The sequence below is a fragment of the Sciurus carolinensis genome, chromosome 18, assembly GCF_902686445.1.
Source record: "Sciurus carolinensis chromosome 18, mSciCar1.2, whole genome shotgun sequence".
NCBI lineage: Eukaryota > Metazoa > Chordata > Mammalia > Rodentia > Sciuridae > Sciurus > Sciurus carolinensis.
The window spans coordinates 11,839,191-11,864,884 of NC_062230.1; the positions used below are offsets into that span (position 1 = coordinate 11,839,191).

The following is a 25,694-nucleotide window of genomic DNA, read 5'->3' on the forward strand; positions in this document are numbered from 1 at the left end:
CTTGCCTCCTGTTTAGAGGGCAGTCTTGTCTTGCAGGTGCATTCCTGGGACAGGACTGTTAAGTACCTTTTAGCAGGTGATAGGTATGCACATGATCCCTAGATGCTTTTCTTTTCTTTTCTTTTCTTTTTTTTTTTTAGGTATATTTCAAAAACCTTAAAAGTCACACTTTTAAAAAGCACAATTCAATGATCTTTGGTATATACTCAAGGTCGTCAGTTGTTGCTGTTTAACAGGGAAGTGCTCCTGCTCTTGAGGGCTTTGTAACTAATGACTCTTTGCTTGGCCCACAGTTACATTTGGAAGAAGGATAATATGGTCATCACCCCATCTGGCAGCTCTAGAATTGTGGTGGAGAAGGATGGGTCCCTCCTCATTAGCCAAACCTGGTCAGGTGACATCGGGGACTACACGTGTGAAATCGTATCTGAGGGTGGAAATGATTCCAGAACAGCCCGGCTGGAAGTGATGTGAGTACCACCTTGGGTGTTAGCCAGCTCCTTTGCTATCTATGTTGCTGCCCTCGGCCAGCACCTCCCAAGCAATACCACTTCACACACAGAGGCCCAAGTGGTCCCAAGTCAATCTGTCATGCTGTACAGCCATGGGCATTGACAAGATTTGGGTTGTTTTTTTTTTTTTAACTTCAAAGTTAAAATGTTGCATTCTCAGTGTAGATGATTTGATCATAGGTTATCATCCCCATTGATCCTTTGTCATGTCTGCCCTATAGACACCATAGTGTGAAAGCCTCTTTGCCACACTGTGGTTAAGCAGCAGTGAGTTCATTTTTCCATCTGACTGCCCACCAGAGCTTCCTATCTAGGAGAAATATCAGGGTCAGCCCACAAGCAAGACCATTGCCGCGACAGTCAATAGACTTGGAGCTTAAGTTAGTCCCTGTGGTGAACAGATACTTTCCACTAAGTCTTTTAAATCCTGAAAATAGCAAGCAGCTGCCCATTACTTCTAGCCCAGACCTTCCTGGGGGTCCAGGGGCACAGGCAGGAACCACTGATCTCTTCTGCACACTCTTTCCTCAGCTCTCTCTCTCCATGCATAGAGTGGAAAAATTAAATGCCTGCTGACAAATTTCATTTTTCCAATGTGAATTTATTTGCTTTTTAAAAACTGTGCATCCCAGATATTCCCTGAGTACATGAATACAAAAATAAAACCTGAAAATAAAACCAAAGCATCACCATTGCCAGAGGAGCAGCTGGTGCTGGTGACAGACCCACCCATCCATGACACACCCACTGGTCCCTCCCTGGCCATTATTGGACACTGGGCCATCAGGAAAAGGCATTCATAAGAGATTTTTTTCTATGGACTCTGTCCACCTTAATCTGGGAAGGATTCTGTATACAGAAATAATTCCCTAAAAATAGCATTGGAACAGTTTGGGTACACGTGTCTTATTTATCTTTAAATCCCTAGATGCCAGCCAAGGGAATTAAGAATGAAAACAGCACTTGCTAAAGCTACACACACACACACACACACACACACACACACACACACACACAACCTTCTGCCTGTTGCCTGCATGAATGAGTGGCCAAGAACAAAAGTTGCCCTAACCCCTCTTTGTGGAATTTAAAAGGTTAATGATGTATAGCAGCCAGTCCAAAGTATCCTGCAGCACCAATCCAGGATAACCCTTTTCTTTTTAGAGGTTAGCAAGTGTCTACAGCAAAGTTCACCCTAGTTAGAATCAGCAGGAACCCACAGAGGGTTCTGGGCTCTGGACAGCCAGTGTCTCCCCTACTGGACTATCAGCACTGGAGCCCACCAGCTCCAGGCTTTCTGCCTTCCCTATACCTCCAGCCCTTTCAGCTGCCTCAGTCACTGCTGCCTCCATAGCACAGCTGGGTTCTCTGCTGGCACCCGAAGGGCTCCTGCTCATGCATCCTTGAGGGTTCCCCTCCATCATGGTTTCTTGCCTCTTGCAGTTCTGCCAAGCTCCTGGTCCGTCCTCCCTTGTACTGGTAGCATGCATACACTGGGAGGGATGAGCCTACCTTCTTGATTCCTTCCCTTCCTTGAAGCACCTCAATGGCACAGTTTTGCATTCTGGGTGCCTGACACAGTGTCTGGTATACAACAGGTACTCAATAAATGTGTGCTGGTTGGTTGGCTGAATGCACAAATGCATGGAGTAATGCGTGGATGCTTTGGGCCACTGGTTGGCCTTCTGATTCTCCTTCTTACCCTCCATGTGCATGAGTTGGCTCCCCACTGAAAAAGCTCATGAGCTCCCTTCGCTCCATCAGAAGTCCTTGTCCGCCTCCTGTTCCTTTCCTCTTTTTTTTCTAGGTCTCAGATGAGGAATTTTTTTTTTATGATATTAGAGAACATAGCCAGTGAATTCATATAATCCTCTGCTATTCACAATTTTAAAACTACCTTTGAGAACTCTTAGATCATCCATTGTTGGTATCAAATAAATAAGTGTTAGCAGTTCATAAAGACTCTGTCAGCAGAAGCCAAATTGCATACTTCCAATATAGCACATTCTTTTTATTCTGCACAATTTTATGTTCTACTGATTTACATATCTTCCCTACTATTTGCTTATTTGATTTCCTCTAAGTAAAATACATTTTTCAGCAAATGTTGCTGTATGTATGAAATAATAGGTTTTCTGCAGTGGTAAAACACCTCATCTCTAAATATAGAAATATTTGCAGATTTGTGATTCAAACCAATTTAGGTGGCACTGGTTGCAGAACTGATTAGGAAGGCCATTGGTCCTTGTGAGTTGTTGGTGTTATAAGCATTGCTTCTTCCAGTTCTGAATGAATCAGGAGAGTTGTGCACCTTTACGTCCAAGCAGGTCTTGATACTCTACAACATCAGTAATGACAATAATAGTGATAGTAATAATTCATGATTATGGGGCATTTGGTGCTTCTCAGAGAACTTTGAGATTGAGTTCTGTCACACTCTCCTGATTGATTCAGATGACCAAAAAAAAAAAAAAAAAAAAAAAAAAAAAATCAAGAAATAAATCTTATATTGCAGAAGGAATTCAGAAGTACTTATGGTTAAACAGTGTTCTTCAAGGATCTGAAAGCCTGTTTTCCTTCCCTCTTGACTTCAGCTAAAAATCACTTTGTTAAATGTAGAAATTAGGAGCATTAGAAATGACCTTTTCAAAAACAGACTGTCCATTGGTGTATCCTCATGCTTGTTTGCCCTGCCAGTTAGTAGTCCAGCAGGAAACTGTTTGGTTAAACCAGTTGGAAGGGCCACACCTCTCCCTTGAGGGGCTGAAGAGGTGCCCTCAAGGAATCTCAACCTTTCTGATTCCTCTTCACCCCATCCCTTGCTGCATCACAGGCTCTGCAGCCTCTGGATACTATTTTTGACCACATCTTCATGGCCAGAGGTATCTGCTAAGGAGCATTGGGTGCCTCCCACAGTGCCAGGCATATAGTTGGTGCCAGGGAATGTCTAAGCGAGCCTCACTCCACTAAATTTAAAAGGAGGGTATGTTTTGCACCACCCAGGAGGACTAATTTACAATTTACATGGGCTTGGTGTTAATCCCCTGTCCAAAAGGAGGGGCTTCTAAATTTCCAGATGGTTCTGTGATGTATCCTGTAAATTAACAGCACTGGTCATCATAAATGCGGTCACCCCTGGTTTTGCTTATGTCTTTCCCCCTAGTTTGCTGGTACCATAAGGTCAGGAGCTGCTGGTTCCTGGGATGACTCCATATCCCTGCAAGCATCTTGCTCTGTTGAACACAGAGGGACCAAACTCCTAAGGCTTTATGGATTGATTAATTGTTCAATCATTTAAAGACCCAATTAGCATTGCCTCTCTCCTCCTGAAATCAGAGACTAAGTCTCATGATCCTGGAGTACCGAGAAAACCTAATTTACAGAGCAAGGCGTGAAGACTCTGACCCTGAGGCAGTGGGAGAGGTTTCTTTCAATAAAACTACTTCTGACAAAGCCATAATGAGTGAACAATTTAAGTTATCAGACCCCATCATCTTCCTCCTTGGAGCAGAGTAGAAGAAGATGAGTTTGACCAAGTCATCATTTGTGCATCAAAGGGGCAATGCTTTTTATACAGAAAGTACCTGCCCACTCCTCCTCTGCCCAAGCCATTCCTCCACAGCCACAATTTCACCAGTTGCTCACTCTTGTCCTCAAAACTGTTTTTCTCACACACTCACTTAATCTCCTTCCGATATAGTCTGGGTTTGTGTTTTGGTTAATCTCTGATATTCCTGTGCTGTAATTTGTGGATGGTGATTTGCCCCAGTCCCATCACCTTGCAAGGTGACTTAGCACTGGGCTTCGTTTCCATTTTTCTCAGATCGCCTCCATTTGTTACCCATCTGGGTATCACTGTCTGTGAGTCTCTGCCAATCGTTTATCTCCTTTCAAAGTTGGCAGAGAAACGCCTGGATGCAATCTTCTCCTATTAGGTAAGATTTTCTGAAATAGATTCAGAATATATTAGAGTCTCATTTATCCATTACTGACAGGCTAGTCAAGGGTTTCACAAGATAACTGGAACTTATTTAAAGGAATGGTTTATATTTTCAATGTCTATTAGCAAGCTCTTTGCATGGCTTAACAGGTAATGTTGGACACAAGAGAAATGATAGAAGCCCTGTTCACATAGGGTAGGGGCTAGAACCAGGAAAAACAACTCTCCTTCCAATTCTGAGTCCTGTGATGTATGTGTAAAAGCCACATCCTGCATTGTGCTGTCAGACAGCTATGAGTGAGCCATGGCCTGGCGCATCAGTGCATCAGGCGTGGCCATGTTGTCGGGTACCACTGGACTGCCTAGGTCTCAGGTTCTACACTGAATGTCTCAAGACCACTTTATCTTTAAGTTTTTTTTTTTTTTTTTGGTTTGTTTTTGTTTTTTTAGTACTTGGAATTAAACCCGGGGTCACTCAACCACTGAGCTTCACCCCTAGTCCATTTTATTTTATTTTGAGGAAAGATCTCATTATATGACTGAGGCTGGCCTCAGAATTTGAGTCCTCCTACCTCTCAACCTCCTGAGTCATTGAGATTATAGTTGAGTGCCATCAGGCCTGGTTTTAAGTCTCTTTTTTAAAAATCTTTTTAAAAATGTTTTTAATCCCTAATGTTTGGCTCTTGGCTACATCATTGCAGCTCAGTGTGCCTCCTAACAGACCCATCACCTTCTTATCAATTGCTTCTGAGCCGCCAGGAGGTGGGAAATCAGAAACCACACTGACTAGAATGTGTGATTGTTTCCTGTCTTGTCAAACGATGCCACTCATGAGTTCCCGAGTTCTCACTGTGTCTTTGGGATTTGGTGTGGATGCTGCATCTGGGCTGAGACTCAGACTGTGCATGTGTCCATCTGCTGCAGGGAGCCGAGCCTCTTGGAGCACCTGCAGTGTCCACATGGAAAATGACCTGCAACATAGATAGCCCTCCTGGTCTTCTAAGTCGTTCCTGTGTCAGAAAGCCTTCCGTTTGGGGGGAGTCTTGACACTGATAAGAATTACCTTGGTGTAGTACAGACCTCACAAGACCAGGGCACAGTCCCCAACATGAGGCCCCAGCTTCAGGCACTGGCTTCACGCTCCGGATTTCAAGGCCACACGCATTTCTAACCAATTGACTAAACTCTGAAACTTCCCACTATGCCCTCAGGTTCAAATTCTCTACTCATGGCTCAGGAAAGTACGTTCCATACAGTTGTATTATAAAGGACAAAAATCAGGGCCAGATAAATGAACAGAGCATGAAGCAGGGTAGGGAGAATCCTGAACTCAAAGCTTCCTTGTGCTCAGGTTGCATCAACTCATGATGACCAACCAGGAAAGCTCAACTGAGTGTCTGTGTTGGGACCATTGATTCAATCATTGGTGCATGATTGAATTCAGTTTCTAACCTCCCACACATGTTTGCATGCTGGAGGCCAGAAGTTGGGCAGATGGCAGTGGCTGAAACCCCCACCCTGTCACTGTCACCACTGTCACAGTGCTGGTCTTTCCAGCATGGCCAGAACCCATCCTGGAACAATCTGGGGGCCCCCAAGTGCCTCACAAGCATACACTCAGTATGTCTCAGAGGCCCATTATGGGTAATAGACAGTTCTGTCCCTTGGAGATTCCAAGGGTTTAGATGTTCCAGCTTAGGCCAGACAAATTTTTTATTATTCAGTAGTCTTATTTAGATATGTCTATTCAAGCTTATTCATGATTTGTTTTCAGGTGGACTATTTCAGCAAACCAATTCAGACGGGGGTAGAAAATAGGAAATGGGACTTGGGAGAGGTAGAATAGATGTTTTTATCCTAGCACTTCCTGCCTATTGGCCTTTATTAGAAATCTAATGGAGGTTTGGTTGTTGGAGAACTCAACTAGAAATAACAGCTCTTTCTCTGATTTAAAACAATTCACAGTTAAGAAGAAAATAAGCAACATTTCAGGCTGAGGTTTCTGCTTACTGTGCTTGGTTACAATATAGTTGCAGTCTACATGAGAAATACTGTTTTGTTATAAACGGTGTGCAGGGGTTAGAGAGAGCTGTGTTTCTTAGGTAGCTGAAAGCTCGAAACAGCTTAATAAATTTTAAAGTATAATGAGTACATTTTTAAAATAAAAAATATCCAGGGTAATTATGGCTTTTTGTTCTGACCTATGTGCTTCAGCAATAACTGATGTCTCAGAGAGTGCCCACACCAGCTCGTGGGCAAAATGGGTCATGCTCAGCACCTTTCCACGGCACTGCCTGGGAACATTTGCAGAAGCAGCAGCCATCCTGCACCGTCCCAAAGCAGGTCCTGTCGCCAGACCATGGGACATCAAGGTTAAACACTGGACATGGGGAATTTGTGACTTCAGGGTTGCAGGCCAGTAGCTGGGAGAAATGACACAGTAGAGTATGCAGCTTTGTCACCAGTAAATACCAGTAAAAACTTTTTTATTAGTAACTTCTTTTTGGAATTTATTTGCTTTAATTGCATTTCCATTTTATGGCCATGCTGATGTGAAATTTACCATTTCCATGGGATTCTAGTTAGTGTTTTCACCACATTTCCTTTTAAGTGCTTCCCCCAAACCCCCATTATCCAACAGAAGACGGAATGACAATATAACCTCATGCTGTCAATAAATGAGGCGACTCTGTTTGTCTAAGAATACAGATGGGCATTTTCAATACTAATTCCAAATGGCTAGTGTGAAAATTTTCACATTAAGTCATATCTACCAGGACTTTTCCTGTTTATATGGTTTACTGCATTTCCATTACCAGCTTCTAGTTGTGAAAACAAATCATTGACCAAGTTTTCTCTACTAAATAATATACTGCATTAAAAAAATTGTGCACACACTGCCCCATTTAAGTAACGATGTTATTTGTTGTTTCAGTTCCACAGGGATTACATCAAATTATGTTCAGAAAACAAAATGGCACTGTGGTGGTGGAGCTGGGCTTTGTTCCTCTTGCAGGAGAGGGAGGATGAGGAGTATTTGTGTTTGGGCCATATTTTATTTTCTCTGTTCCCAAACATTGTACCCCGGGACTCTCCATAGTGAGCACCCAGGTGAACTGTTGGTCTGACATGCACCTTCTTCTTGTTCCTTCTTCTTGCTGTTCAAGTGAGCTGCCTCACCCACCTCAGAACCTCCTGGCCACCCTGAGCTCCCGCAGCCACGCCGTGGTGCTCTCCTGGGTTCGGCCCTTCGATGGGAACAGCCCTGTTCTTTACTATATTGTGGAGCTGTCCGAAAACAGTAAGTAACAAACAAAACGGTTGTCCTGAATGGCAGTCGGGTTTCTTTGTGTGCCCTTAATGTCCCTAACCTTTACTGCTGGTTTAGACCCACAGGACAAGAGGAATGTTATGGTTGTAAAGGAAAAGCACATCCTGCACTTTAGGAAGAGAAATGGCCGTGTGGACTGGGAGCGGGGTCAGGAGGAGTGGGGTGGCAGGTGTCATGAGAGGACTTTTGCAAGGGCCTGGATCTGGGGCCCAGGTCAACAGGATGGCTGTGTGCACAGCCTGCCCTGAGCGGAGGTGCTGCAGGAAAGCATCCTCCCTGGGGTGCAGGTGAAAGGGGTAACGGCACTTCCCATGGGGCTAATTTGAGAGTTTGCAGCAGCAATTGTTGAATCTTTGGCTATTTTCTCTGGCCTAGACATGGTGCCAAGTATTAAATGGACTTGTCCTATGCTCAGCAGCATAGCACCCTCCAAGCCATCGCCCTGGCTTTCCTCCAGCCTTGCTGGTCCTTCCTCACTGGCCACCCCTGCCCCTTCTCTGCTGGCCCCAGTGTGGGTTCTGGGTGCTGTCCTGCATGCTGTTCCCAGCTCTCTGCATCTCCTCCTGGGAAGCTCGGCATTCCCATGATGAGACCAGCATCTCTTCCTTGATGATATTCATGGCTCTCTTCACCCATACTCCAACATGGAACTCAGTGACTGGACATCTCCACCTGGTGTCTCACACACATCACAAACTTGATGTCTTCAAGAATCATCGTGCCATAATTTTAACCCTGACCCTGTTCCCCCCTCATGGCTGCAGCCATTCCAACCTGTTCCCAGCACCCTGGGTTTCTATATTACTTGAGCCTGAGCCTAGGGATGTCCTCGGCCTTTCCCATCTGTCCCTCTCCCAGCTCATCATGGCAGCAGTTGTCCTAACCCTTTGTGTTCTGCAGTTCAGCTGGCATCTGCTCCCCTCTCTTTCCCCAGATGCTTCTCTCTTAGCAGGACCACTTCAGCTCTCTCCCCACTGGCCCCTGCTTTCTTTGGGCCTCTTCAGGCTGGAGAGAGGATCACTCCCCATGTAAGCCCTGAGCATTCCTGCTGTGAAACCCAAACTCCCCAGTCCCATGCAGCCCTGGCTTGCCCCAGGCCACCCTTCTCTGCTCAGCATGTGCCGACCACACTGGCTTCATGAGGTTCCCTGGAAGGGTCTCATCTCCTCTCACACCTGTCCACCTTCAGTGCTCGGAGGCTAGGTTGCTGCCATTCATGATACCTGTTGCCTCCTCAAAGAAGCGCACCAGCATGCTGGCTGCACCTCACCTTCGATTGCCTAAAAGAAGTCCTTCCTGCATCATCACTCTCTTATCCCAGACTCCTCCCCGGGACCCCAAGCAGACCAGCTAGACCCTAGGTGGCCTGGCTCTTAGGATGGTCATTCTCATTGGGCCTGCAGTTTGTCTCATGGTGACACTGCATTCTGAAGGGGACCCAGCATTCAGGACAGCCAGGAGTGGTGCTCTCAGTGCTGCTGGCCCTGAGATCTCACTCTCCCTGGTGAAACTCCTCACTCTGTCCTTGGATGCATCCTATGGGCTTCTGGTCTAGGTCTCCCCCTCACCAAGACTGGCACACTCTTCTATAATTGTTGATGAAATGGACTTTGTTTCTCCAAATCATCTTTATACCTTCTTCTTCCTTATCTGTGAGAGGTCCCCCTGTGATGATGGCACTATACTGTTCTGTTTGGGTCTCATTTTACAGCCAAGGAGATGGATGTATAGAATCGAAGTCTCTGGATGGGATCCCCTCCTCCTGGCCATCTGACTTGGAGCCCAGTTCTTCATGATCATCAGGCCTCTGCAGAGCAACCTTTCTCTTGTGCTTCAGTGGGGGCTTTTCAGTGAAGGCCAATGGGATGGCAAGCATACCTGGGTTTAGTCTGGGGGCCATTCAAGGAGTCCTGTGTGAATCAGAGAAGGTTGATTGGATTACACTTCACCTAAACCAGTTCTGAGAGAGGTCCCAAAGGCCATGTGTTATTCTCATTTCCTGGGTAGCTAAGTTCTTATCTTGGCTGTGATAGCTTTGTGCTTTGCACCAGCTCAGAGAAAGGACCTGGAGTCAGGCCCTTCTCCCTTTCCCATGGTGCCCACTGACCTGGCCTCCTTCCTCAGAGAGAGTGGTATCTGGGTACCCATGTGGATGCAGATAGCCTCTTCATTCCAGCTCAGCAATGCTGATCAGAGAGGGTAGATGTTGGCATTGCTTATTAAAACAACCTTTGAGAAGGTAAGGTTTCCCTGATGATGTCACAGCTGGTGCCTGTGACAGTGACATGTGGGGAGACTATGATGGGAACAGAGCTCTTGTCATCAGAATCCTGATAGACATCCACCAAAAAGATAACTCCCATCAGACATCCATCTTCAGGAGATTGTGAATTGTGTTTTATTCACCTTTGTCTCTAGTCCATAGTGTTCAGTTGACACTCAACAAGTAAACTTGAACTAAAATGCATCTCTCTGGTAGAGCCCCTACAGTGGACTCAGTATCGCAGTGGTAGACCTTCTTACAAAAGGGAAATGTTCAGCCTTCCCCAGTTTATATCAAATAAGATGCTGACTCAGATTGCCATACTAACCATTTTCTCAGCTGATTGCTTGGCTGGTTCTCATAGTCCAACAGCTTACCTAAACCAGAAGCAGGCTTTACAGCCAGCCATCCAGCCAGCCAGCCAGCCATGTGTTGTTTGGGCATCTGCTCTACCCCAGGCACTCTGCTGGGTGCTGGAATCCAGAGACAAAATGAGCAGCCTCAACTAGTAACAACAAGGAGTTGGTCAGACACAGCAGCATCCATGGGTCACTTATTTTCCCCCCTTTACTTTTTCTTGTGATGCTGAGGATAAAACATTCAGAGCTTCAAGAATGCTAGCAAGTGCTCTGCCACTGAGCCACACCCCCTACCCTACTGGTAGTTAACATAGTGCCTGGCACATACTGGACAATTTGGTTGTTTGGTTGTTTCATTTCACTGAGAAAGGGATGAAGAATGTCATTAACCCCTCATTAGCCTCTGATTCTCCCCACTGGAACATCTTGGAGCTGGATGAGAGTCCCAGCTGTTCTGCCTTCAGAGTCTAATGCAGGTATTATTGTGTGAAGAACTGAAATGGAGAAGATGGTTGCCTCTTGGCTGTCCCTGATTTCAACCCTATAAGACAAATCTGCAGCCTTGCCTGAGCAGCATGTGCTGCTACCACTTGGTTAGCAGTGCCACAGCAAATAGGAAGACCAGCTCCATCGTCTGAGCCATTGGTTGGGTTTTTGTTTTTATTAGGAATGAGTGCTCCTAAGGAGCAACTGAACATGCTGGCTAATTATAGTCAGAAAGAACAGCTTAGCAGCAAGTATACTAAAATGGAAATTGTATTTGGCCTGCACTCAGCACTGTGAAAGTAGACAGTGCTAAATAACCCCATGCAGCAGTCCATCCACCCCTCTGTGTGGGAGCGTCTGCAGCCAGCAGGCTGATAGGAATGCTGGTCTCCTGCAAACCATGGATGCTGCAGGGACCAAAGGGATGTGGTTTAGTGTCTGTGACAGGTGCTTTATAACACCTGTCCTCAAGACATTCTCACTGCCACAAAAAGTTGTGAACTGACCTGCTTTGTCCATGCACTTGACTGGAACTGAAACCTTGAATGGATATTGGCCTCTGCAGGTGGGCATCCTGTGTTTTGCTCTCTGTGAAGTTAGGTGATCCTCTTGTCCCAGGTGCCCCTTTAGTGACCTGGGAGCACAGAGAAGGGTTGCAGTGTTCTAGGACCTATTTCACATGGTGTACTGAGGAGTGCAGAGGGTCTGACCAGGTGACAGGTGAGGAGAGTCTGGAGGATTCCTCTGTTGAGACAGTGCAGGAACTCCTGGTAGCCTGATAGGCAGGTATGAGAATTCTGTTAAATAATGGAAGTACCAGTCCTGCTTTCTAAATGTCTCTTATTTATGATCAAGAGTGATCTTTCTTGGAGATGATTATGATCACAAGGGGGGACACTGTCATGGAAAAATTGTGACTTTACTGTGAACCAAAAAAGGAATTACTAGGTGTCTCATCTAGCACCCTTCAGGGTTTATGATTCCATAAGGACCTGCACTTTTCATTGTCTTTGGGCCATTTGCAACTCTGTAAGAGACAGAAAATTTACAGCATTGAAAATGATTCTTGTCCATAAAAATGCAGATAAATTTTGTCCTGTAGAATATAATAATATAATTGGTTATTGCTCTACAGCTATTGACCAGTTTTACTTCTGTTTGTGAATTTATTTTAGCATTGTCAACATATGTGTGCTGTTTGATTTTTCCTTTTAACTGTACAGTTATTAACATCTTACTGGTTCCTTCTTAAATTAATGAACTAACTAAAATTGTTGGTACATGTTAATTTTGTATTTATACAAGAGTCATAATTTTTCTCTTCATAAATTTATACTTGAACATGAACATTTGGCATCACATAATATTAGAAATGAAAAAAATCTTCTAATGCAACAGGTGTCACAAGTTTCCATGGAAACCCTGATATTTGGGAGAGGCCTGGGTCTTAGACTGAGTACCTGAGTGTCTTCCATGAGCTGAACTAAGGTATCATGCTACTGAAGAAGGCTAATTGTGGTCTTTTACCAGTTAGTAAAAATTCAGTCATTTCCTCATGATGTTTTTAAAACTTGGTTCCTGCTGCCATGGGTCTCCTAGTGAATACTTGTTATAACAAACATACAAAAAATTCAGGATATTTCATCCTACTTAATTCTACATTAGTTTTTTGGTAGACATGAGTATAGTTGTGATTTTGTATTATACTTTATAGTATTTAAGTTTTGTCGAAATATAAAATGTTTGTGCTTTTTATTATGGAAGTTATATATGCTCATTAATAAAACTTTGTAAGTTGCTTAAAGCATAAAGAATAAAAATAATCACTTTGATCTTTTATATTCAAAAACCAGCCCTCCACCATGCCCTTGGTTCCTCCTTCCTCCTTCCTCCTGAACCTGGCTTCATCATTTAGTCTTTCGCTGCCCTCTTTCAAGTTCTCCCTCTCTCCTGGCTCCTTCTGCCCTAAAGGAGTGGGCTCCACTAACCATTTCAACCTCCCATCCTCTCTTTCCATTCCATACATAGTCAGTGTTGACTCCTATGTCTTTCCTTTCCCCCACAAATAAACCACAGAATTCTCTTGGCTTTATTCATTAATTTTTATCTAATCCACTGCCCATCTCCATTCCTGTGACTCGGATGTTGACTGGCTGCCTCTCCGTTGCACCACACCATGGACATGTCCTACTCAAGGCCCTCCTTCATTGGGCCACTAGAGGGAGTGCCACAAAGTACAAACCTGGCCATGATGAAACCCTGCAGAGCTCTGCAGAAAAGGCCGGCAGGACACTGGGCAATGGGTCTAGAACTTCCCCATCATCACCATTGACTTCCCCAAAGTGAATCTTACCTCCAGCACAACCTGAAGCCTCGTTGCTGGCCCGCCCTCCAACCAGAGTGCTAACCTAATTCCATCCTATATAGAACACCTCATTGCTTGAAGAATAACTTCCAGGCTTATTAGCATGGCAGATAGCACCATTCCTCCCGGACCACTGCCTGCCTCTCCAGATGTGTCTCCAGCCACCCATTGCTTTGCTTTCTGTGCTTCATAACAAGGCATTGCTCATAGTTCCCCGAGCACCCCTGACTTTCAGTGCTCACTGTGTCTGTGACTTCTCTCCCCACTCCTGCCTTTCTACCTTTGTCTGGTCAGCTCCTACTTAGCATCTTCCTTTAGGTCTTCAGGCACTGTCCATTCTCCTCCAGGAGGCACAGTCCATGCCTTCTTGTTTTTTGGTTAAGATCGTGTAAACAGTGCAGTCCCCATCTTCTCCTCTAGGAGGCACTGTCCTAATTTGTCTAGTTGGTGCTGTCCTTAGTGCTGAAATGCCCATATGGCAAACTAAGCACTTAGGCGACCAGCAAGAGTAAGACAGAAACACTGATAAAAATAACTACAAGGAATTTATTTTAATAATCTCCCACTTCAACTTCGTAAATATATTGTGTTTTCAGAAGATTTGTGGTTATGAGGTTCATATCTTCTGATAGGTGAGTTTTCATTTCTTTGATTAGCAGCACTGTCAAACATATTTTTCCAAGTTGGTTGACTTTTGCACTTTCTGTGCTGTGATATGTCAATTTCCTTTCTCCCATATTTCTCTCCAGGCCTTAGGGTTTTTTCCTGTTGTTTTTTGACACATATGTTTTCAATATGCTTTTTATCCTTAATTTTTGTGCACAAAACCAATCACAGACAAGTGTTTGATTCTTCTGTGGTTAAATCTGTTGCTATTTTTCTTTATGATTCCTTTCATTACATTTTGTATTTTGATACTATCAAGCATAAGATAAATGTCATCATAGATTTTTGCACTGTTTTTTAAGGTTCAATTTTTACTGTATTTAACTCTTCGGTTGATTTGGAATTTAGATGTTATATGTATTTTGACTTGATTTTTTCTTTCTTCCAAAGGACCCATTTTCTATTTATTGAATAATCTACTTGTTTATGATGTTTCCTTTTTTGCAAATTAATGGGACATGTTTTTTAAATGTTTGGGGTTTGTTTGATTCCATTGACTCATCGTTTGTTTTCCTGATAACTTTTTAGTATTTTAATTGTTTTGGTTCCAAAACATATTTTAATAACTAGTAAATCAAGTCCCCTTATCTTTTCAGAATTTATTACTTCTGGTTACTATTTATTCATCTAGGAAAAATGGAATTATTTTATGAAATTTCAAAAATAGTCCCGTAGGGCCCATGATGAATTTTATGAGAACTGACTTCAGATAATTCTCTTTCCATCCAGAACATAGGACATCTATCCCATTTATTCGGCTCACTCTTTATTTACTTAGAGAAGTTTGCAGGTTCAGACCCACAGGCTCTGTGCTTTTTGTTAAGGTTGTCCTAAGATTGTCTCATAGCTATTGTAAGTAGATTTTCCCCCTTTGATCATCTAACCAGTTATTGGAATATAGGAGAGCCATTGATGTTTAGGTATTTGTTTTCCACTTAGCCACTTTCCATATTCTTTTATTATTCTAATGATCTTTCTAATGATCCTCTTGGTTTTCAAGGTAGACAATCATATCTTCTCTAAATAATAAAAATTTATTGCTTCCTTTTTGTTTTCCATATCTTACTGGATTGTCAGAATAATTTTAAATTCTAATTAGCATGGTAGTCTCTCTTGTTTTTTCCCTAATGTCAGTGGAATGCCTGCTAGGGTTTTATTGTTTTGCACAATATTGATTTTTTTGTTATTTATTGAGGTACACTTTGCATAGAACAAAATGCAGAGATCTTAAGTGAGTCTTGAGAAATATCTGTACCCATGTAGTCCACACCTCAAACCAGATATGTAATTTTTAACCTTCCAGAATGTTCCTGTGTTCCTGTCCAGTCCTGTTCCTCCTTCAGAAACAAGTATTTTTCTGACTTTTGTCATCATGGAGTAGTTTTGCCTATTTTTAAACTTCATTTTATAAGCAATATATTGATTCAAAAGTATAATTGTCCAGCACTTAACACGTTTTTCATTCCTTATTCTTAGGATTTTAAAAATTGTATAGGGAAATTTCTTACTTCTAAGCAACTTATTCTTAAAATAATTGAACTCAAGTTCATATCAAAGTCAAGAGAACTTGATATGAGACTGTTCTTCAGGTCCCCAACTGCAACATGATCTCCCCAGGCCCTTCCCACCACACAGGACAAGTGTGTCTCTGAGGGATTCTCTCTCCATCTATGGCTCAAAGCTCCCAGGCCTCAGATCTGAATTCAATGTGTTTATCCTTAACTCAGAAAAAACAGTCTTCAATACACTGGGAGAAAGAATGTCAAAAGGGGGCTGGAAATGTAGCTCAGAGGTAGATGCCTGACCAGCAAGTGGGAGACCCTGTGTTCAGTTCCCAGCACTGCAAAATAAATAATAAGAAAAAAAACAGTGGGCAATAAGAAGAAGTTTCCCACATCTTTTGTCACTTCCTGTCACTCATGGATAGCTTTGTAGGACAGATTTCTTTTCTGCTGAGAGAATCTTGTGCTTCTGGTGAAAAGAGGAGCTGGCCTTTGAAACTCCACCATCCAATAAGTTTCTTTTTGCCTTGGTTGCCAGAAAGCCCAAAGTTAACTGAACACCTAAGTGAAGGAACTGGGTGCTTAGAACATTTTTAACTTCTCCTTTATGATTTTGTATTTATTTTCATGTTGTCATCCAGTGTTATGTGGGCTTTCCTTTTAGAAGACCTTTAAAGAAGATCTTTAAGTCCTATTTAAAAGCAGAAAATCAATCTCTCTCTCTCTCTCTAAACACACACACACACACAGTGAGGGGGGTTGGATGGATAGAGAGAGATTACATAAACATTCTTCCAGGAAAGCCTTATGGGAAACTATAGCTATCTATCTCTGTATTTTTTTCTCCCCATCATTTTGCAGTATGAATCTGCAACTTCAGTAAATATGCAAATTATGTAGTCACTCCTGTCTGATAGTATTAAATACAGGAAGATGCCTGGACAGAGCATAAAGTCAATTAGGGAGACAGAGAAGAACACTCCCAAAATTAAATAACAAATCCAAGAACAAAGAGATGGCCTGAGTTGATACACAAAGAGTTGCTCGAGAAGTGGCCCTCAGAACCAGGATCCTTAAAGAGGGGCAGACACTGTGGGCCCAAAAGTTCAGGGAGGCTGTCCTTGGAAGTGAGCCTTGTGCTGAATATGGGAGTGGGTAGGATATGGGTACTTGCCATCCTCACAGGAGGGATCCCAGATTGCAGAGACCTGGATGCTGCTGTAGAGCATGTTGGGTATCCAGGACATTCCCAGGCACATGGGTTTGTAAAACTAGAAGGTTCTTAGGAACATGAGAAGCTAGAGGCATGACTGAAATGAATTGCTTTTAAAAACTTTTCCATGTAATAATATATTTTAAAGTACAGAGTAATACATGCTGATTACGGTTAAACAAGTATTAGCAGATGTATAAAGGAAGAGTTTCTTATCTGCCTCTACCACAAGGGACTGTTGCCTACAGCCTAGTGTATATCCTTCCATGATGAAAGAGAGACCTGCAAGGAATACCAAGGGCTCAGAGAATGCCAGGCCAGTCTTACAAGACAGAAAGCCATACAGCCCATGAGCAGGGGAATGTGTGAAAATTAGTTTTTAGCAAGATTGACCTGGCAATGGCATAAAGAAAGCTGTGTAAGACTCAAGGCTGGGGTGAGGGGGCAGTTGCCAAGGGTCATGCCAGACAGCAAGTCATTCCTGAATGGCAGATTGGCTTTCCCTGGAAGGAGGAGACCAAAGATAGGGACCCCCAGGCCTGGTCCTGGGAAGCAGAAGGCAAGTATGGAACATTATAGCACCCATTGTGGTCTCCTTTGCTTTTTACCCATCCATTTCAGCTTGGTTCTGTCAGCTGCTAGGCTAAGACTGACATCAGGAGAACATTCTCTGAGACCCAAAGCCTCTCCACATCCCATCCCCAGCATCTTTCGGGGAGGGGGTTCTTTCTTCACAAAGAGAATATCTAAGCTGTGTGGCTCAGTTCTTTCTTCTAATGCCACAGGTGTCTTTTCATGTACAGACCCATCGCAGTCTTGCACGCTGCGCTCCATGAGCTCATTTGCTCTGGTATGAAAGCTGCTCCCAACTGTCACTGCACAATATGTTAAACATCTTGATCCACGTTTGCTATTATGTACTTAAAAGCTGATGGGCTTTGTGCTGTTTTGCTTGCCAAAGCGGCAAAGACTTTGTTCTCTGTGCTTCAAATCGTTTCAATGATGTCTTTGAAACATATCTCACATAGCTATTTTCTAATAGCCTCAGAGTTGTTAGGCAGTACTTTATGTTTTAGCTCATTTTCCTTTGGGCTTTTGCATATGGAGCCTCACATTAATAGCTTTTGCTCCCATTTAAAATGCATCCAGGGGGACAGGGCCTGTCACAGGTGTTCATGAAGGAATGCCACTATGGCGGTATGGTCCCAGAACCAGACTGGGGTGGGCTCCCAGGTCCCTGCTCTCAGGCAAGGTGAGTAGGCGGTGGGGGCCCAATATGGGCCCCATGTCCTCTGTTGGTCCTCATCTTCTGAAGGCTGTGCCCAAGCCTATCCTGCAGTTAGACAGAACTTCCTAAATGAGAATACCTGTTGTGATAGTTGGTGCAGTATTCAGAAGAGAGGCTGTGACTGGTGGTCCCTAAATCTGGGCCAGCTTCCATCCAGAAATGACCACCTGCTTCACCTAATAGCTTGCTAGCCATGGTTCAACCATCCCCAGCCTGCTGTGGGGGTTGCCAGCACCAACGCAGGCTGAACTTCCTTGAGCTTCTGGATTGTCCAGTCCCTTTTCCACGTCACTGGAGGGAACTGCTCCTCCTGCACATTGGCCCACACCCTGTGTCTCCTTGTGGATCAAGCCCAAGTCTTTGATGTCCACCTTTAGGGGTCTTGACCTACATCTCTGGAGGCTACATTCCCTGAGATAAGAAGAGCTAAAAGCCCTGAAACCTAGAGTCACTAGAGTCACTTTGGCTATGTCCCTTGGCTGCAGGTTTGACTACCTAAACATCCTAACTTTTAATTCTTGACACTTAAGGCAGAACTTGGTACATTTTAACTGAACCATGCAGAATTTCTCAAGAGGTATATATAGCAGAGAGGACTCCTCAAAGCAAAGGACCTCAAACTGCATTTTAACTGTCCACTCTCAGGGTCTTATTCTGGGTGGAAAATACCCATATTCTTCCCACTCCTCTCCCTGTCCATGAAACCTCTGTCTGGCCTAAGCCTCTTTTTTCTCAGGCATCCTCAGCTAAGTATGGCCTGGCTTTCCTGTAACCTCAGTCTCATTTTTCAGGGCTGCCATGAGCAGTTCTATCACCCAGATGCTCTTTCGAAATCATGTTTGTGTTCTCGCACTTCAGCTGTGTCTGGCCGCGCGGTAGAGTTACTCCATGTGGGGGCCCTCACAGCCCTCTTGCAAGAGACAGCCCACTCTACGTGTCATATTCCTGGCTCACGCTAGAATTCCACAGTGCCACTAAAAACCACATTTCTTTCCTTCCTGTAATAAATAACCTTAAACCAGGGTCTTGAAGAAGGATTTTATTTAACCTTTAGGCAGTAGTTATTCTTCGTGCTTTGCTCTAAATGCCCAACCAAGCTTTGACCAGGCCAAGAGCAAGTTCCCTGGCTGGGGGTCCTGTGTGCATCTCTGTTCATGGGGCAACAGGAACTTAGGCTCTTTTGTGGAGGAACACGCACTGTTCATCCACCAAACTACCTTTGACAGCTCTTTGGGCTGAACACTAAACATGGGTTGGAAGCTCCGAATAGCTTGAAGGTAATTACTCGGAGCCCTTGAACACCACAGGCATGGTTTATAGAAACAGCTGCAGTGTGAGCCTGGGCTGGTTTCATTCCATCTTTTCTGGTACTCTGAATTTTCATTTATGAACTTGTTTTACTTTTCTGTGGTGTAGGTAATGTTCACCAAGTATATACAGACATACACATACATACAAGTATGTACATACAAAATACACATAATAGCCTTATGTTTTTTTTTTTTTTTTTTTTTTTTTTTTTTGGGTGCTGGGGATCGAACCCAGGGCCTTGTGCTTACAAGGTAAGCACTCTACCGTCTGAGCTATCTCCCCAGCCCCCATAATAGCCTTATGTATATTTTGGTATACATAAAGTGGTAAAATTTACCATTTTGTATTACTCTTATGGTTGGGAAGATGGACAGGCTCTCAGGGGTGCTACTAGATTTTCTATGGCGTATATAATTTTGGAACACTCTGTTAGAAAAATAACACAGACTTGAAGGGACCTCTGCTGGAGCCTAGAGAAGGGCCAAAGCAGATGAAGGGCAGAAGTTCAAGAGTCCAGGGTCCCTCTGTTCACACTGCTTTGGAGCCAGTGTGAGCCTCTTGCCTGGAAGGTGCCTGAGACTACTGTGTCGCTTGTGGAGGTCCCCACCCTTGGCTCCTGCAGACACTGAGGCTGAGTGTGAGCCACATCTGAGAGCCATCCTCCAGAACTGCAGCACAAGAGCAAGCACAGTGGCTTTAACCTGGCTCCTGGACGTCTCTTAGCCTCCAGCTGGTGTGTGCCTGGGCATTCGTGTGTGGTTTCAAATGCTCATACACGTGTGTGCTCTGAGCACACATGCGCACACACACGCGCGTGCACATGTGCACACACACACACACACACACACACACACACAAGATCTCTGTTCTGTCTAGCAAAACACTCAGAACCTTCTAGTTAGTTCAGATTCTATTCAAAGCTCCATAACTTGCTCCTCACCTGCCTGCCTCTAGACCAACTGGTTCACTGATAGGCCTTCTGTTTTCTCATTAAACTTTTTTATTTTAAAATAGTTTTGGTTTACAGAATTATTGCAAAGATAGAGTCCCTGCATGCCCAGTTTCCCCTACGACTAGCATCTTGCATCAGTGTGGTGGGTTTGTCTCTGACGAGCCCTTATTGACTCACTGCTGTTCACTGCAGCCCACGCTTTCCCCGGAGGTCCTGTCCCCCTGTTGTCTGTTTTCTATTCTAGGATCCCATGGCACACTTGGGTCATCATGTCCCCTCAGGCTTCTCCTGGCAGGACACCCCCTCATACTTCTCTTGCTTGTGCTGACCTTGACAGTGTCGAGAGGACTGGCCCACTGCTTTGTAGAGTGCTGCTCCCTCGGGGTTCACCTGATGTTTCTCTTATGGTTAGTCGGGGTCGAGGACAGGGGTGGAGTGCCATCTTCATCGTCTCCCCCAGGGTGCACACTCTCAACATGACCTGCTGACACTGATGCCTGATGTGCCTTTTAAATGTTGGAACATTTAGCTTAATTTGTGCCTAGAATTAGACTCTCAGCAGCACCTGTCTTGAGTGTGCAGTATCATCCTAAGAAATGTAGTGCCCTTGTATTCAGTGTAGAGAGACAACCTGGTGCACTGGAAGGGGTCCTCTGATTAGCATGAGGGCTCCTGTCTCAGTGACACTGCTGGGGCCCTCGGGAGCATCCCTGATCAAGCCCTGGACTCCCTAGCTTTCAATCACAGGCAATAATGAGACATGAACCAGACCTGTACTGGGGGATTTCTATCAAGGTGCTTTAATAGCAGGTGGGGGGGCCCATGCACTGGGGCTCAGTCATTTCTCATAGGAGGATGGGCACATCTTCCTCGAGGCTACTGTGTAGGCTTCTTGTGGCACATAAAGCCATCATCAGTGCTGAGGACATGACAGGTGTTGAACCCCTAATAGGCGTCAGGTACTCTTCCAGCTACTGAGGAGTGAACGGTGAATAGAATAGATCCCAGGAGCTCATCTGGTAAGGAGCACTTACTCTTACCCAGTATTTATATTTCAGGAGATAGAGTGTCAGACAATTGTAGCAAAACAGCAGTGAAGTGCGAATTAGAAGAAGAATTCTGTCCCTTAATTCTTCCACTTAACTCTGGAACCTAGGGGAAGTGGCCTTGTTTTAATGCAGGAATATTCTTTCTCTTTCATGTAAAAATACAAGGTATACATTAACAAAGTCACATTTTTTACTTACCAAATAGACAAAGATAATAATCAATGCTCAGGACTGGCAATGTTGTGACAAAATAGTCACTTAACTCTGGGACCTAAGGGAAGTGGCATGTTTTTAATTCAGTAATATTCACTCTCTTTCATGTAAAAATACAAAGTATACATTAACGAAGTTGTGTTCTTTACTTACCAAATACACAATTAAAGATAATAGTCAATACTCAGGACTGGCAATGTTGTGACAAAATTGTCACTTTCTAAAAACTTATTTAAAACTGTGCTAAATAGACACAGACGTATGACTTCAATAATCGTTAACATTTTAATACTTGTTTCACCTATTTCCTGCCTTTTTTTTGCCAGAGTATTTTAAAGAAAATTCCAGAAATTATATTATTTCATCTCTAAGTGATTCAGTAAGCATCTTTCAAAAAGAAAGGAAAAAGGGGGCATCACCCCTAGTGGAATCAAGTAGTAGTCTTTGTGTCTATATGTTCCCTTTTCTAAAAAGAGGTGTTGTTTTTGTTTGCTTGGTTGATTGGTTGATTGGTTGGTTGGGTTTTTTCCACTCAGTTTGCTCAAATAAGGATCAAAACCAGGTCCATCCATTGTTGTTGTTTCATCTCTTAATGTTTCAGAATCAACCAAAGCCCCAGCCTCCTCCCCCTCTCCTCCCTTGCCTGGGCGAGAGCTGTGACATTTGGCCTGAAAGTGTCCCATATTCTGAATTTGGGTTGTGGTTGAATTGGTCCTTGCATCTTCTTTATCTCCTGGATACAGATTTGATTCACATTCAGTCTTGACTTTGTTTTCTTGTAGAGCGTGTTAGTGCACATGTGAGTCAGGTGTTGCTGACTTTGTTTCTTATAGAGTGTTAGTGTGTGTATGCATATGTGTGACTGCTTTGGATGCTGCTGTGACCTTCCCATTGCAGGGACATGAGGGCCAGGTGCTCCACTTCTCATACTACTAAGGTTGATCCATGAGTCTAGGTACCGACTACCTGCAGAGTTTTCCAGAAGTAATTTAAGACCTCTGTGAGCCTTGGTTTTCTTGACTATAAAAGATGCAATGAAACCTCCCCCACAAGAGAGGCTACAGATGGAAAAGCACCCTCAGACCACACACAGCCATGCAAGCATCTGTACTAATAGTGACAGAGATCCTTCTGGTAATTAAGAGAAAATTTCCTTCAAAAAACATTTTCCTTCCTGAGGTACCATTAATTGAGAAAATAGTAATGTTCTTTTTATTGGAAAAAGCTTCTAGTACATTTCCAAAGATTGAAAACCATCAGTTTTTGAGCCAGCAGAGATAGCAGGGAGTGATTAAGTCCCCGTGGGTTCTGAGCCCTGCACCCAAGAGGGAGATGCTCAGTGCCCTCTGTGGCAGAGGCTTGTTCTGTAGCCTGACTGGGGAAGTCAGAAATCCCCCAGCCCTGGGGATCAAAGGGAAGAGAGGAATCCCTGAAGGGGAGGAAAGAGGCACTGCAGCTTTTATGGGATGGTTTCCTCATCAAAAAATTCTTCTGCATTCCAGCCCTAAGACAGGACCCGTGTTGGAGTCTTCTGTGAGAACTGGCTGGAAGAGCCCTTTAAAAGGAGTCTGCCTGTTGATTGTCAGAAACAGACTTGCTATTTAAATTTTAACAGTTCTCAGCAAGCTTGCAATTCCAAAGCTTGTGAACAGACAAATCCTTCCCAAACCACTTTTTTTTTTTTTTTTTTTTGGTACAAATCAGAACGCCCATGAGATGGATCGGGTTCATTTGTATTAGTTTTCAGTTTAATCTCTCTTCCTGCCAGATCTTTTATCTTCTAGTAGGGAGGAAAAAGAATAAATAAAGAATTCTGTAGATGCAACTGGAGGACTGAGCAGAGCCAGAGACACAGAGGAGATTAATAGGCCCTGTTGTCAAATCAAACTGGGCAGCAGCCCCTGCGACTCATGTTATGGACTTTCAAAGGTTGTGCAGGGCAGAGGCTGGGAAGAATGGCACTGAGGACATCTTAGTGTAGTTTTGTGTTGCCATAGCAGAATACCTGAGGCTGGTAATGTATTAAGAAAAGAGGTTTATTTGGCTTGTGATTCTGGTGACTGGATAGTCCAAACTACATAGTGCCAGCCTCTGAAGAGGGCCCCAGATGTGTCACAGCATGACAGAGAATTAAAATTGGAAACATTTCATGCAACAAGACCAAGGGGAGGTGTCAACTTCCCCTGTAATGACCTACTCTCGAGGTAACCAGTTCAATCCTGCAAGAGTGAGAACTCGCTCCTATAAGAGAAATATTAATCCCTCTAATGGCCCCACTCCCCTCGAGGGACTACCTCCCACTCTGCCACTCTAGGGACCAGCCTCAGTGTGAATTTTGGTGGGGACGACCTGACTCAGACCACAACAGGCAGCATCCCCAGGTCCTAGCTGCCCCTCCCTTGTTCTGATGAGTTGCTTTAGCCAACTGATTACCATAGTTGTCCTTGCCTATGTCCCTCCCTGAAACCACTGTCACTCACTGCATCTGACAGAGCAGGTGAGCTGTCCACCTGCAGACCCTGCGAGATCAGGAGTTAAGGGATGATGGAAGAGAGGGTTCTGCAGGAAGCAGACAGCACTCTGAATGAGACCAATCAAGGAGAAGGTCTTAGAGGATGTTTACAGAGGTGTGGGCAGAGGGAGAGCACAGGGCTGGGGACCTCAGCCGGCTCCACTGGGGTCAGAGACCAGGGACTTGCAGAACTCATGAGAGACCGTGCAGATCTGCCCCCAGAGAAGAGCAGGCACTGTGGGCAAAGGACATGGACAGTGAGAGCACCCTCTCAAGGAGGGAGGAAGCAGCCTGACTGTGCTCCCCTCCTGACCTCCCAGGGGAGACCAAGGAGCAGATGCCGTCCTGCACAAGTGTCCCTGGGCCAGGCCTCTGCATGGTGCTTCCGGCGTTCACTGTCTTATTTCGTACTCAGACAGCCTTGGGGGTTTCATGTTATTTTCTCACCTGTTTTAGATTTTAGTTGTGGAAAGTACGCGTAACAAAATTTACCATCCCAGCCATTTTTCAGAGTGCATTTCATAGCGTTCAGTACCTTGGTGGTACTGTGCCCTCATCACCACAGGCTTCTCCGAACTCTGCATGTTGCAGAAGTGAGACTGCACCCATTACACAATCGCTCCCTATTGTCCCTCCCACAGCCCCTTCCACTGTCTGTCTCTATGGATGGGAGTTCTGTAGGTACCTCATATAAGTGGAATCACAAAGTATTCCTCTTTTTGTGACTTATTTGACCCAGCATAATGTCCTTAGGGTTCATCTGTGTTGTAGCATGTGTCAGAATTCCCTTCTTTTTTAAAGCTGAATAATATTCCACGTAGGATAGACCATGTTCTGCTTATCCATTGATGGATATCCTCGATGGACCCAGGGGGTTTTCTATCTCTTGGCTCTTGTGAATAGTGCCACTGTGAACCTGGGTACCAAATACCTTCTACCACCCTGTTGCAGTTCTGTGGGGTGCATACTCAGAAGCAGGATCACTGGTGAGTTGGGAATGCTGTTTCTAATTTTTTCTAGGAATCTCCATGCTGTTTTACTTTCCCACCAACAGTGTACAAGTTCTCATCAACGCTGTTATTTTCTGTTTGTTTGTTTGATTATAGTCATCCTAAAGAGCATGAGGCAATAGGTCATTGCAGTTTTTATTTGTCCCCTGTTTGTACAGAAGTTCAAACAAAGTCAAACTCTAAATGAAGAGCTGGGACCAGCTGTGGTCTCCATGCTTTTTCCACACGTGCCGGGTTCTTCAGGATGAAAACGGCTTCTGTGGAGGCCCCACTCCTACCAACCAAGTCCAATCGCACGGTTTCAGGGAAGGCCCTCTTGTCTTTTATGTTGACAGGTGGCTGACTCTTTGAGGGAGCCTGTCTAGAAACCAGGTCACCATGAGCTATTTGATGCTGATAGAAGGCTCTCCGACTCCCGAGTAGAAAGAGCAGTGGTGTGGGTTTTTCCATAGTTAACTGTGGGTGTATGTGTCGGGTTTTTAAAGGAAACATAAAGAGAAGGGGATCCTCATCAACCACCAATTACTGTGTCACTGGAAATCAAGAGCCAAGAGGACAGAATTGCCCAGCTGGTAGTTGAGACTGCATTCCCAGAAAGCCATTTTTGGAAGCAGCTTTATTTAAAATAATTAAAAAGATTCAATTTTTGTCACCCAACTGGCATCGCACCTCAGAGCAGCTTAACTTTGTGTTAAGGAATCCCAGCTACAAGTTCTGAATTA

General features: G+C 44.2%; 1 protein-coding gene across 1 annotated transcript in view; it reads left to right on the forward strand.

Annotated features, from left to right (window-relative positions):
* Sdk1 (sidekick cell adhesion molecule 1) overlaps window positions 1-25,694 on the forward strand; it is an 881,670-nt gene that overhangs the window by 669,944 nt on the left and 186,032 nt on the right. The window contains exons 13-14 of the mRNA XM_047533731.1: window positions 294-470; window positions 7,620-7,753. Of these exons, the coding sequence (XP_047389687.1) occupies window positions 294-470; window positions 7,620-7,753 (311 nt within the window). The remainder of the gene's footprint in view (window positions 1-293; window positions 471-7,619; window positions 7,754-25,694) is intronic.